Source organism: Mauremys reevesii, linkage group 2, assembly GCF_016161935.1.
Source record: "Mauremys reevesii isolate NIE-2019 linkage group 2, ASM1616193v1, whole genome shotgun sequence".
Taxonomy (NCBI): domain Eukaryota; kingdom Metazoa; phylum Chordata; order Testudines; family Geoemydidae; genus Mauremys; species Mauremys reevesii.
Window position 1 is genome coordinate 130,411,039 of NC_052624.1, and position 13,838 is coordinate 130,424,876.

General features: G+C 39.7%; 1 protein-coding gene across 3 annotated transcripts in view; it reads right to left on the minus strand.

Annotated features, from left to right (window-relative positions):
* The window catches only part of CTNND2 (catenin delta 2), a 1,145,701-nt gene that overhangs the window by 411,800 nt on the left and 720,063 nt on the right, over positions 1-13,838 (minus strand). For all 3 annotated transcript variants that reach the window (XM_039524144.1, XM_039524145.1, XM_039524146.1), the window contains exon 8: positions 6,192-6,386. In XM_039524144.1, coding sequence (XP_039380078.1) covers positions 6,192-6,386 — 195 coding nt within the window. The remainder of the gene's footprint in view (positions 1-6,191; positions 6,387-13,838) is intronic.

A 13,838-nucleotide genomic window follows, 5' to 3' on the forward strand; every position in this document is an offset into this window, starting at 1 on the left:
AATATATAGGGGATATATGTGAAATCTGGGATGCCCTAAGGTGTTTGGGATTTTTCCATGAATGTTAGGACACCTTCATGTTTTAGGACACAAAGCCCTCCCCACTAAAACAGGTACTGCTAATGAGCTACAAAGGGTTTACAAAAATTCTGTGTAGAGTCTCTATATATCTTGGCTCCATTCCCTGCTTGTTCATTCCCCAAATACCTGCAGCCACAACCACATGATGCTCACACCAAAAGGTATCTTTCAATACAGAAATGAAGTCTCTCTCTGCTTTCCCTTCCTCCATAACCTTATATACTTAGGGGTAAATCCACATCCTTTCTCTGTGGAGATCCCCTTTCAGTGAAATTGGATGAGAAGTAATCTGCATATGGAGGGGCTACTCAGGATTGGTACTGGAGGATGGATTTGCTCTTTATAGGCCCCTGAACAGCAATTTGTGCAAGTAACATTCTCTCCCCTCCATATAGCGGAAAGAGGAGAAAATGCTCTTAAGAATATTACTTTTGACAAATGATTTTTAAGACTAACCTGCATATACCACTTCAATTGCCATCAGTAGGTGTTAACCTCATGCATCTAAGGGCAGAATTTAGCACATAGGGCCTGATTTTGAGCTCACTTACTCAGATGTTAATCAGGATTCCTCCATCCAAACACTTGGGGTTACATTTGTCAAAACCATTGTGAGATCAGAATCAAATGTTATTTCCAGGATAAATTTGTAATTTTGTAAAAATAAGCAATAGGGATTTAAAGCTATACAAAAAGAAAACCTAAATAAAATAATGAAATAAAAAAGGAGCTGCCAGTTAAACGGAGAATATGAATTTCTATCAATTTGGAGTGATTTCATTATTCACTATTCAGTTCACTATACTATCTCAAATTTACTTTATTTAGTTTGAAAGATATTTAATTCCTTACTTGTTTCTTCTGAATTTCCCTCCTTTTCTAATGTTATAAACCTGGATGCCTTAGTCAGCAGAACAGTTCTATTATCACAACATTAGTGGACTAACAGAGATGTGGAGGTATGGATAACCTCCTTTTTTCTATTTCCCTGAAAATGTTAGGTCCTATATCCATAACTCCATGGCATGTGATTTACCACTGTGGTCCTCAATTAAACTGCAGCTGTTGCATCACAGTATGCCATTGCAGAACACATTAATTCATGCCAAAGCAAAAACAGAATGATACAATCTACAACAGCAAAAAGCAATGCTTGATATTTAGAACATCTCTACTACACTTTAGGACTGTATGGCTGCTCTTTCATGAGTGAAGAACACAGAAATCATACAAAACCGACAAAGATTTTTTGAAATTAACTTTCCCCAAACTGTAGTTAAACAAAACATAATTTCTTTTCTGTTTTGCATTAAGTGATCATTTGGAACATCAGCAAAAGAAATTTGGAAGAATATATTTGGAAGCTGAGATTCTCTTTTCAGCTGATAATGTTTATTATAAGGAAATAACATATAACAGTAAGTTTCTCAGTAATGTACAAGTACTGTTCTGAAGAGTGACTATGTAAAAAATGCACCTTCTTACTCAAAGGAGGTGCTCCCTGTGGATAATTCACAGTCATATCCAATTGCTTAAGTGAAAAAAACATTTCCACATCCCACTCTTTAAAATATTTGACTTGTTAGCACCTCAAAGTCCATACAGCTATGAGTGAGTTGTATTCTTATCTGGCTCACACATCACAACTAGGATTGCTTTATAAGTTCCAATTGCATGTTGATTAGATGTACTTGTACCACCTCAGAGAAGACACTGGTGCTGCACTGGTGTACCTGAGGATATAAATTGGCCTACAGAATCTTTATACAACTGATGATGCATGAGAAAGAAGGAATCCTTCGCCTGACTCTCCAAAACCAAGCTGAGTTTACATGGCTCGGAACTGGAAGAAAATAATATTTTTAGTTGTAAACTGAGCATATTTGATACAGAAACCACTGAAACACAATAAAATTGGAATTTGACAATGTCATTTTTACAGAGTCACATTTCAGAAGTAGAATTTTGCATAGCTTTCATTACATTTTTATCAGCAAATTTAAATATGAATAAGCTCTGGTGGTCTGAAGCTGTTAGTATTCACACTAAAAATGACACAGCAGACAGCAGTTTGATCAAGGGCTGATAAACTCAAAGCATAGACATTGCTGAAAAAGACATTCTAATGCATGTAAAATATGTCTTTTAAAGCAGTGCTTCTCAAAGCCAGAACGCCGCTTGTTCAGGGAAAGCCCCTGGCGGGCTGGGACGGTTTGTTTACCTGCCACGTCTGCAGGTTCAGCCGATCACGGCTCCCATTGGCTGTGGTTTGCCACTCCAGGCCAATGGGGGCTGCGGGAAGTGGCGCGGGTCGAGGGACATGCTGGCCGCCACTTCCCGCCACCCCCATTGGCCTGCAGCGGCGAACCGCAGCCAGTGGGAGCTGCAATTGGCCGAACCTGCGGACGTGGCAGGTAAACAAACCATCCCGGCCTGCCTGGGGCTTTCCCTGAACAAGTGGCAGACCGGCTTTGAGAACCACTGTTTTAAGCAAATTTAAAATAACCTCTTTGATTTTGTTTTGTCATTTTAGATTAAATTTCATTGCTGATACAAACTACCCTTTTCTATGAGAAAAAATTATTTCAAGTTCATTACTGGTTTTATATCTAAATGGAGAAGTAAAACAAAAAAGATGTTAACTGTATATGATGCCATAGAGATTACAATGAAGTGTTTTATTCAGTGGGGCTATTTCTTCCCTCACACCCACTGTAAATCAAGAGCAATTCCTATGAAGTCAGTGGAGTCACAATGGTATAAATCGAGGGGAAAGGGAGAGAAAAATCAGACTCAGTATTTGCATAAAAGAAAAGGTCTAATTTTCTTTGGAAAGTTTGTAGTTTTCTAAACAATAAAAATACAACTCTAATCTTGAAACACTGAACCTTGAATTGTGATTATTTCTAAAAAATTCTAATATTTTACTCTATTTTTACAGAGACTAACATTTTTAGTTATTTTATCAAAATTATGTGTCTATACCACCCACTGTGAGCCATATGTTCCCTTTTGTAGAAAAAAAACAAGAAATGGGACAGAAGTGCAAAGCAAAACATTTCTGTCAGCAAGCTCACATACAGCTTGATGGACCTGCATAAACAACTAATGTGCAACAAACCAGAGGAGGCCTGGCTTTGACAACCCACTGTAAAAGACAATGGTGTGTAGATCCTGTGCTGTGGACAACAGGGATGTCAAGACTTGAGTTTTTGCTTCTGTTTTAACCCAAGTTCCTTGACTGTCAACTGACCTGAGTAAGCTAACAGTTTTGTAAATACTAGTCCAAGACACTCCACAAACGAGCTGCAGGGGTGTTGTTTGTTTGTTTGTTTGGGCACTACTGCCTCAACTGTAGATTAAGTAAATTTGAACTTTGGCACAGCACAATCCCTCGATTGCAGATGTACCTTCCTGTGACTGTTTTAATTTTTCTATGTATTAAATATAAAAAATAAGTTATTTAACCATGGACACCGGATCATTATATAATCTAACAATCAACAGGTTACCTAAGTGCAGTATGTGTGTATGCATGTGTGTGCGTGTGTGTGTATATATATATATTTGGAAGAAGGCAGGGCTGTGAAAGACTCCAGTCTTCCTTGAAGCAACACACAAAATGCATGCATGCATGGAACAAGGCAAGATCTCCTGATTCAGTAAATTTTCTCTTTGTATAGTTACTTCTGAGGGTATTCTGTGCCAAAAAAAATTAAAAATTCTGTGCACAATTTTAAAATTCTGCAGAATTCCGCAAATGTTATTCGTCAAATAAATGTGGAGGCTCCAACATGGCACTGAGGAGCACAGGCCACTGGCTGCACAGAGGTGGGAGATCACTCTGCAGCCCCCCCTCTCTCCCACCAGGATGTGGATTCAGCCGTGAGGCTGCACCCAACCCTGACATAGCACAAGGACCGGACCTGCCCTAGAAACACCCCAGGGCCCTGCCTCTCCATGCCAGCTGCACCAGGTGTGAGCAGACAGGCTCAGCAAGGCAGGATCCAAATGTGGAGGGTCTGAGTGTGGAGCAGGGGTTGGTAACCTTCGGCACATGGCCCATCAGGGTAATCCACTGACATACTGCAAGACATTGTGTTTACAATTGATCGCCCACAGGCACAGCCCCCCACAGCTCCCAGGAGACGCGGTTCACCATTCCTGGCCAATGGGAGCTGTGGGAAGTGGTGGCCAGCATGTCTCTATGGCCTGCGCTGCTTCCCGCAGCTCCTATTGGCTGGCAACGGCAAATTGCAACCACTGGGAGCTGCGGGAGGCTGTGCCTGTGGACAGTCAATGTAAACAAACTGTCTCACGGCCTGCCAACGGATTACCCTGACAGGCCACGTGTGGTCCGCGGGCCACAGGTTGCCCACCACTGGCCTAAGGGGTTTCCAGGTCCTAGATTTGGGTTCTATTTCTTCCTCTGCCACAGACTTGTGTGAACCTGGGTCAGATTATGGCCAGATTTTCACAGACATTGAGCACTCACTGCTCCATTGAACTTCCATGAGCCAACACTTCTGAAAATGAAGTAATCAGTCTCTAGGCCTCAGTTTTCCAGTTGTAAAATTGGGATAATATTCACAGAGGTATTGTGAAGATAAATCCATTAATGGCTATGGGGCTATCAGATAGTCCGAATGCTATTGAAAAACCAATACATAATTAAAAAAGAATATTATTTAAGGCACGGTTTGGAAAGTGTGCAGTGTATGAAGTGTGAGGCCACATGCTGAATGATGAGAATAAAAATGAATATTCAACAGCCGCCTCATTCACTGATCATTTCCCCTCCTGCTCAGCAACTGAGGCAGGGGTCCTGTGCTACACTTTGCAACCTAATTATTCTTTTAATACCAGAGTTGTTATGTCTGGATATAAGTATGATTCCACACAAAAGTTATATTGTACATGAATGCTAGCTTCTTCCATTGACATTTAACAGTATTAAGTGGCATTCTCCAGTAATAACTAGATACTACAAGAATTTAAATTAAGCAACAAAGGGTTTTACATGTCTCTGAATCCCTTCTAAGGGCTTTATCCTATACTCATTGCATACCCCAAACTTCCATGCACGCAATGGGATAAGCGAGAAATGCAGGATTAGGTCCTAACATAATAAAAGAAAGTCTGACATCTTGTTCTAAAAAAAAAGTCAGTTTTGCAGGTATTTTTAATTTTGCTTCAATTCTTCTGTCAATTCTAAATGGAAGCTTCTGATTTGGGAAGAGACATAAATCTCCAGTGTCTGATTGATACAACAAAGAAAAACATGTCAGAAATTTGCTCAATACTGCAATTCTTAATATAAGTTATTAATATTTCTACATGTTTTAGATTATTTTGGCTCTAACTCTGCTGTGTTCTGATTCCTTAGTCATTAAGTATCCCTATTGATTTGATATCTATTTGTGGATTCCCAAATATAGAGCTATTTTACATAGCTGAGAGGACACTCTGCAAATAGGACTTGTACACTAATGTGTATCATGGATGATCATTCATTATTACATTACAGCTAAATCAATGATATTGACAGCTCTGTTTGTCTGGTATGCTGAAGCTTTATGATTTGTATCTGTATGTCTACAGTGTATGAGTATGTTGCATATATATAATATGAGAAAGAGAGACAGAGAACGCATTTGGTCCTGGTTTGCTTCAGTCCCAAAAATGTAAATGTCCTATTATGTTCACAAGGAAGATGCCTTGCAGCCCTTTTTAAGACTCACACAAAATTTTAGCAGGAGAAAACAATTAGATAAGTTATCTGAAAACAATCAGATTTCTTTAAATAACGCATTTAAAAGCTTGATGAAAACATTTTCTCCCTCCCACCACAAGCAGCAAAAATACTAAAACCACAAAACATATAGTCCCAATGCTAAGATTTTTCTGCCTGAGATTCTTTTGAGAGGAGGAAGTAGAGGGGGTTGCCTTTTTTAGCTGTAACAATGCCTTCTGCAATTTGTATCAGGCATTTTTACAAGCTACAAATACAGTATAAACTTTTCTAGCATTACTAATAAAATTTAGAGATTTAGTACTGAAGTAAAACACTTTATCCATAAAAGACAATTTTATAAATTATTTCCACCTACCCGTGCTAGTGCGATAAGTGCCTGTATGTGCTGGTTGCAGAGGGTCCCCCTGACTCTGGCTGAGACTCCTCATAGGGGGCTTCTGATACACTCTATCTTCGTAAATGGGATCTATATGGTGCTCTGGAGACTGCAGCGCCCTTAATTCGGAGCCAAGGTGGCTGTGCTGGCTGCTGTAAGATGCCCGAGACCCAGCTGCAAACAGATTTATACAGGAAATTTAAGAGAGAAAATCCTCCATGAAGCAGGATCCAAATTGATGAAAAGCATATTTGAAGACAACTCTTGTTTTTAACAAAAACAAAACAAAGAATTTTTAAAATGCAAAGAAAAATAACATGAAATGGCACCAGTCATGCAAGTTAATGATCTTATCGGCATCACCCAACTGTCTGCTTTTGCTTCAAAACCTGATTTCCTCAAAAGGCAGAAGATGTTTCAGAGATAAATTAATACTGTGCAGGGCCAATACAAATAATTTTCTCATGCAGGGACTAACAAACGTGGCAAGCTGCCTTATCCAGGGGAACCCTACTGAAGGGCTCAACTGCCAAATTAGAAATATGACGAGGAGAGCCAGAACTAGCCCCACGTGCTGTGCCCACATGGCAAACCTACAACTGAAATAAGTTAAAGCTGATGAATAAATGTGTTGTTCACATCATCAAAGCAGACCTTCTCACGGAAGTATGACAGAGCAGATATGCCTCATCAGCACTTTTGTCCTAGACTGTGTAGAAACCAGACTGCTAAGGCTTTTCACAGCCTAAATCCTCTGGGGATGAATAAATTAAACATATCTTCAAGAAATAAAATATTTTAAAGACGTAGTTAGAAATAAAATATCTTTTTAAAAAGATGAATCTGCATTTTACAAGACAGAAGAGTTTATCCCTATTTTTCTTATTCTAATAATAAAAAGTAATATTTTACTATCAGGTTATTAACAGAGAGACTTGTAAACTTCCAGATTTGGCAATTAGCCTAAACATTTGTTTAACTTTTTAACATAAATATCTTGTTTATGTTTGTCTGCTTTGTGATCTATTTCCAAGGATGAGATTTGGGGAAGACATACAAAAGTAAAACATACAAAAGGTAAACCGTATTTTCATTTTATTAAATATTATAATGCAAGGCACAAAAATAAATACCAGACAGTTCTGAGATGAAAGCACATTCTCTAGAGTTGGGAAGCTATTGAAGGTTTAGAGACAATACAGAACAGATTTTTTAAAGAAAAGAAAGAAAGAAAGAAAGAAAGAAAGAAAGAAAGAAAGAAAGAAAGATGCTCAATTACTGATCGGTAGATAATCAATCAATCAATCCAGTATGTGATTTTTCATCACCACAGACATTGACAAGAACTCATGTTACCCTCTGCTGTTCTGGATACCTTACCAAGAATTCCAAAGATGACTTTATTTGCAACTACTGTAGATATCAGGAAGTGGTCACGATTACCATAGATGGAGAAAACAGCAATGCATTGTGGGTGAAGTTTTCAAAAGTCTCCAACCCAAATTCTTTGAACCTGATTCTCAGAGGAGATTAACACCTCCAGAAAGGCTCACCCTCCTGCTGATTGGGCGTAAAAATACTAACACATTCTTGGTGACTTCCAAGTTTTTGTATGAACAGTTTTGCTTTCCATTTAATTCCATTTGTGTGTGAAAAAAATATGTGAAAAATTGAGGGCAACATTTTAGAAACCATTTATCAAATTTTCTCCCTATAAGTTTTTTGGTCAGAAAGAATGTGATCTCTAAATAAAATAAATTAACTACTGAAGAATTATAAATGGTGTCCTTTCTTTAGTTAATTTACAAATGAGTGCTGCTGTTGAGAGTGACGTGATGGATTCAGTCCTCAGTCTTGCTCCCACTGAAATCACTGGGAACTTTTCCACTAACGTGAGTGGCAGCATATCTTAATCTTTTAAATACATTTTAAAATGGTTATGCTACTAATTTTGTGGCAGAAGGCATAATTCAACTCCTCTTTTACATAACACTAAAGATTTTCTCTTAAGGACCTAAAGTCCTGATTCTACAATCCCTTATATACTTGTTTAATTTTAAAAAACACATCATCCCTTTTTATTATTATTTTCATTATAGTATTGTCTAAAGCAGAGGTCGACAACCTTTGCCACACAGACCATCAAGGTAACCTGCTGGTAGGCCACGAGACATTTTGTTTACATTGACCATCTGCAGGCACGGCCCCCCTGTAGCTCCCAGTGGCCACGGTTCACCGTTTCCGATCAATGGGAGCTGCGGGAAGCGGCGCAGGTCGCAGGGACGTGCTAGCCGCCGCTTCCCGCAGCTCCCATTGGCCGGGAACAGTGAACCGTGGCCACCGGGAGATGTGGATGGGGGGCATGCTTGCAGATGGTCATCGTAAACAAATGTCTTGCGGTCTGCCAGCGGATTCCCTGATGGGCTGCATGCCGAAGGTTGCTAACCCCTGACCTACCGGGCCATCTGAGTTTGGAGCTCCCTTGTGCTAGGCACTGTACAAACAAATAGCAAGTGACAGCCCCCGCCCCAAAAGAATTAACAATCTAAATCAAACTGGGGTCGGCGCTTGTGTAGGGAAAGCCCCTGGTGGGCTGGGATGGTTTGTTTACCTGCCCCGTCCACAAGTCCGGCTGATCATGGCTCCCACTGGCTGTGGTTCACTGCTCCAGGCCAATGGAAGCTGCTGGAAGTGGTGCAGACCGAGGGACTTACTGGCTGCCGCTTCCAGCAGCCCCCATTAGCCTGCAGCGGCGAACCACAGCCAGTGGGAGCTACGATCAGCCGGACCTGCGGACAGGGCAGGTAAACACACTGGCCCAGCCCGCCAGGGGCTTTCCCTACACAAGTGGTGACCCCAGTTTGAGAAACACTGATCTAAATAGACAAGACAGACAAGGGATGGGAAACAGACTCAGAGAGCTGAAGTGACTCAACCTAGGTCACACTGCAGTTAAGTGACAGAGCTGGGAACCCCCTGAAATCACTTGGACAACCTATGTACTTGAAGTAGTTGCACTAGTGTTTTCAGAATTGGGTTCTAAGTAGTGAACAGTGATTCTTTCCCCCATAATTTTGGGGTTACCTGCTAAAGATTCTCAGATAAGACAAAAAGTCAATTAAATATCTAATAAACATTTTGAAAAATAGAAACCTCAACACAACATAACAGATATTATATTTGAGAGATCAGGTTTATCACTTTATTAGAATTTATACTTTCACATCAGTTACTTTCATTTCTCTTCATAGATGGTGAGAACTCAAATAAATATAAACAGTTACATTTTATTATCCTTCCTGACAGATTTGCAGCTTTTCTGTTGATGAGCTACTTAATGAAACTACAGAATAATGTTATGTACAGTGTACATCATTTTGCATAATTTGATAATTATCAGTGCACAATTTGGTTGGCATAAATAAGTATCAAGCACAGCACTTGTCAAGATGTGTACTTGTATAAATCAAGAAATGTGTACTTTCAACTGATATGAGCCTTTAACATGTGCACTAGCAACATGGAACATGATTCATTCCTATGAGATAATGTGTGATTTTGCCACTTTCACTCTAAATAATCAAGTGCCAATATTTGAATAGGAAATAATGGAAACTAGCAGCACTGACTGACTCATGGCGTTTTGCCAAAACACTAAAGCTTTATTGTGAGACAAAAAGGCAGAACATTCATTTCAGCACTTTAGCCTTGCAAAAAGGACTGTTTTAGAGAAAGAAAGAGAGAGAGAGAAATTTGCTAATATTTCTGTACTTGTTGGCCTATTAGCATTTTCATTATCCAGTTCCTGTTTTCAAGTTTTGTTTTATTTTTTATAATTCTGACCTAGGTTTAATTTGTCAAACAAATTTTAAGTGTGGGAGCAACATGATTTTACTGTACATTTTACTTTAAATTTGACAAAAATAATAAAATAATCAGCTAGCCAAAAGTTATCAGAATAGGGAAAAACAGACACTGATTTCTGAAGCTTGTATTCCACCCATTAAAAAGTCTCTATGTGTGGTTTTCAGAGAAGCTGAGAGTTAATGAGAGCCGCAGGTGGTTCAGCATCTCAGAAAATCAGCTCCCAGATTTTGATATTGTATTTCTGGACACTTTTAGGACCAAAACACTCCCCTCAGAAAACGGCCACAAAAACTGTTATTTCAGTCTCACTAAATTACTATTGCCTGTTCCAATCTAGGGGGATGGGTTTCAGGTTCTGCAGAGCCTCTAAATTGTACAGAGATCAGAGATCTAGAAGCAAATCCCAAGGACCCCAGCTCAATAGTGGTCCCCTGATCCTCATAGGACAGTGGCATTTATTAAAACATATTTCTGGATTGCTATAGGTGGTTTGTTGTCCAGCAGAACAGAGTTAGCACCTCCAATCACAGACAGAAACAAACAGGAAATCTGTGCAATTGGCAAAGAACAATTTGCTCCCTGGTGCTAACCGCGCAAAGGAGGCAGATGGCTGCATTCTGCAACAGCTGAAGCTTCAAGGGTGATCTTTAAGGGTCAGTCTAGACCAGTGTTTCTTAACCTTTTTCATACCAGGGACTGGCTTGATGCCTTTCTAAACTGAATCAGGGAACTCTCAGGGACCGGCGCCAGTCCACAGACCGGTCATTGAGAAACACTGTTCTAGACATCATATTTCAGTAATCCAGTGTAGAGGACAAAATGTCTGGAAAAGTGTCAGGGTCATGAGATAAGAAAAGCAGACACAAATATCTTACCAAGTATAGAGGAGTGGAAAAAACACTTTTGGTCACTGAGGCCAATTTGGACTCTAATTCCAATGGGGATCCCCATTGTACCCTAAAGATCCTTCCCCTAAATCTAACATCATTGCGGTTTTGTTTGAATCAAACTTCCAGTAACTCACATTTATCCAAATCCCAATCTCAGCAAAATCACAGAGATATAAATAATAATACACCATTCTGGGTGTAATGAAAACAAGACATAGAGTGGTGTGTCATATGTATATTGATGAACAGCTTCCATGTGAGGAGAAATTACTAACACTAGGAATTTTCAGCTTGGAAAAGCTATGACTAAGGGGATATGATAGACGTATATAAAATCATGACTGGTGTGGAGAAAGTAAATAAGGACATGTTATTTAATCCTTCTCATAACATAAGAACTAGGGGTCACCAAATTAAATTAATAGGCAGCAGTTTTAAAACAAACGAAAGGAAGTATTTCTTCACACAATGCACAGTCAACCTGTGGATCTCTTTGTCAGAGGATGTTGTGAAGGCCAAGACTATAACGGACTATAAAAAAGAACTAAATAAGTTAATGGAGGCTAGGTACATCAATGGCTATTAGCCAGGATGAGCAGGGATGGTGCCCCTAGCCTCTGTTTGCCAAAAAACTGGGAATGGGTGACAGAGGACGGATCAGTTGATGATTACCTGTTCTATTCATTACCTCTGAAGCACCTGTCATTGGCCACTGTCAGAAGACAGGATACTAGGCTAGCCAGACGGACCTTTGGTCTGGCCCAGAATAGCTGTTCTTTGATGCCAAAGGCAGCTTACTATCTGCCCCAACTGCCTCAGCAAAACGCTGGAAAGAAAAGCTGACAGAATAGAACCCTAACCCTAGTAATACTGACAAGGAAGGGAAGATAAAGACCATCTATATTTACAGTCATGTCTATGTAATACAGAAAAAGTTTGGAGCATCATCCATTATAAATCAAAGATTCTAAAAACTTCATTAGCCACATATCATACCTACAGGGCATAGATAAACCAAGCACCAAAATCAATCCATATATCTTGCATATGTTAAAGTTGCTTAATCTTCTCAGCTATGAGAATGGCCATAGATGAGGTTTCAAGCAAGACTATCCCAGATAAAGTGCAAGATCCTTCTTCTAAAGAAATGCAAACTCTCTCTCCCTTTCTCCACGTTGGATATACTCGACTATGATATGTATGTGGAGGGAGAGAACAATAAACAACCTCTCCAAACACCACCCTGCCTTACCTGGCTTGGAAGTCATTATACTCTCTAGTTCCCCTACTATCAAGGTGAAGAGTAACAACCTCCCACAAAACCACCTTCTCAAGCTAGTAGATCTCTCACTTCTATCTGAATGAAAATAATTATTTTAGGCCAATACCATCCCCATAGTCTCCTTGCCACAAGACCAATCAGCTAAACCAAAACTGAACACAAAACTCCTTCAGACTGAACTATTGTAACCCATCTGATACCAAATCTTGTTCCTCCATTGTATCAATGCCCTTAGTGCCCCATCCTCATAACTTAATAGCAATCTATCTCACCCTCCAACCATTCTTCTCATGTATCTACCTCCGAATCTGCTTTCTCCCAATATATGTGATAAATTACTACCTACAAAGGTCAGATCACAGCAAAAATCCACTAGTTTTAAGGGTTTTTTAAATATAAATACTACAGCTGATAGGAACCCCCCCCCCATTAAAGGAAAAATAAAAAATGTTTGGAAATGTTTTGATTTTTCACAGGAAATTTTCAATATTAATCAAAATGTTTACTTTGAATCAATTTTAGCTTAATTTTTAATTGAAAAGTTTGTTTCAGTTTTTGAAAAAAAAAATCCCTTTCCCCCATTTTTTAACCAATGAATGAAACAGAATGAATTATGTTTAGGGTTTGGTTTTTTATGTTGTTTAGTTTGGTTTTTCCCTCACTTCCCTCCCCCATTTTTCTTCAACTTTCCTAATGCCACTCTATCTTTGCAAAACTTCTACAAGTTTTGAAAAGTTACAGAGGCAGTGACAGCAGTGACAGTACCTTTGGGTACTCTGTAACTTGTCCTAAGATCGAGCTGTTTTGAAACGTTACAGAGCAGAAAAAGCAAAAAATGCCTTCTTCCTCCCTCCTCGCAGAGTCAGGTGTGGGGAGGCTTTGTCTGGGCCGGCAAGGTAAAGAAAACCCTTGGCCCCTTTAAGAATTGCCTCCACCTTCCCTCCTTGTGGACACTTAACTTCTTTATGTGCCTTCATTAGGAAAGGGATTGATAATAAGACAGAAAATACCATCTTATCTGTATATAAATCCATGGCACACCCACATCTTGAATCCTTTTTGAACATGTGGACGCCAAAACTGAATGCAGTATTTGAGTACCGATCTCACCAATGTCCTATACAGAGGTGAAAATCACCTCCCAACTCCTAAACCCTACTCCCCTGCTAAAACATACAAGGATCAGATTAGTATCAGAGGGGTAGCCGTATTAGTCTGGATCTGTAAAAGCAGCAAAGAGTCCTCTGGCACCTTACAGACTAACAGACATATAGGAGCATGAACTTTTGTGGGTGAATACCCACTTCGTCGGAAGCATGTAGTGGAAATTTCCAGAGGCAGGTATCCGACGAAGTGGGTATTCACCCACGAAAGCTCATGCTCCTGTATGTCTGTTAGTCTATAACGTGCCACAGGACTCTGCTGCTTTCAAGGATCAGATTAGTCTCTTTTCCCACAGCATCACACAGAGAAATCATGTTGACTGGTTGTCCGCTATAAAAATATAAGAACAACTATACTGGGTCAGACCAAAGGTCCGTCTAGCCCAGAATCCTGTCTTCTGACAGTGGCCAATGACAGGTGCTT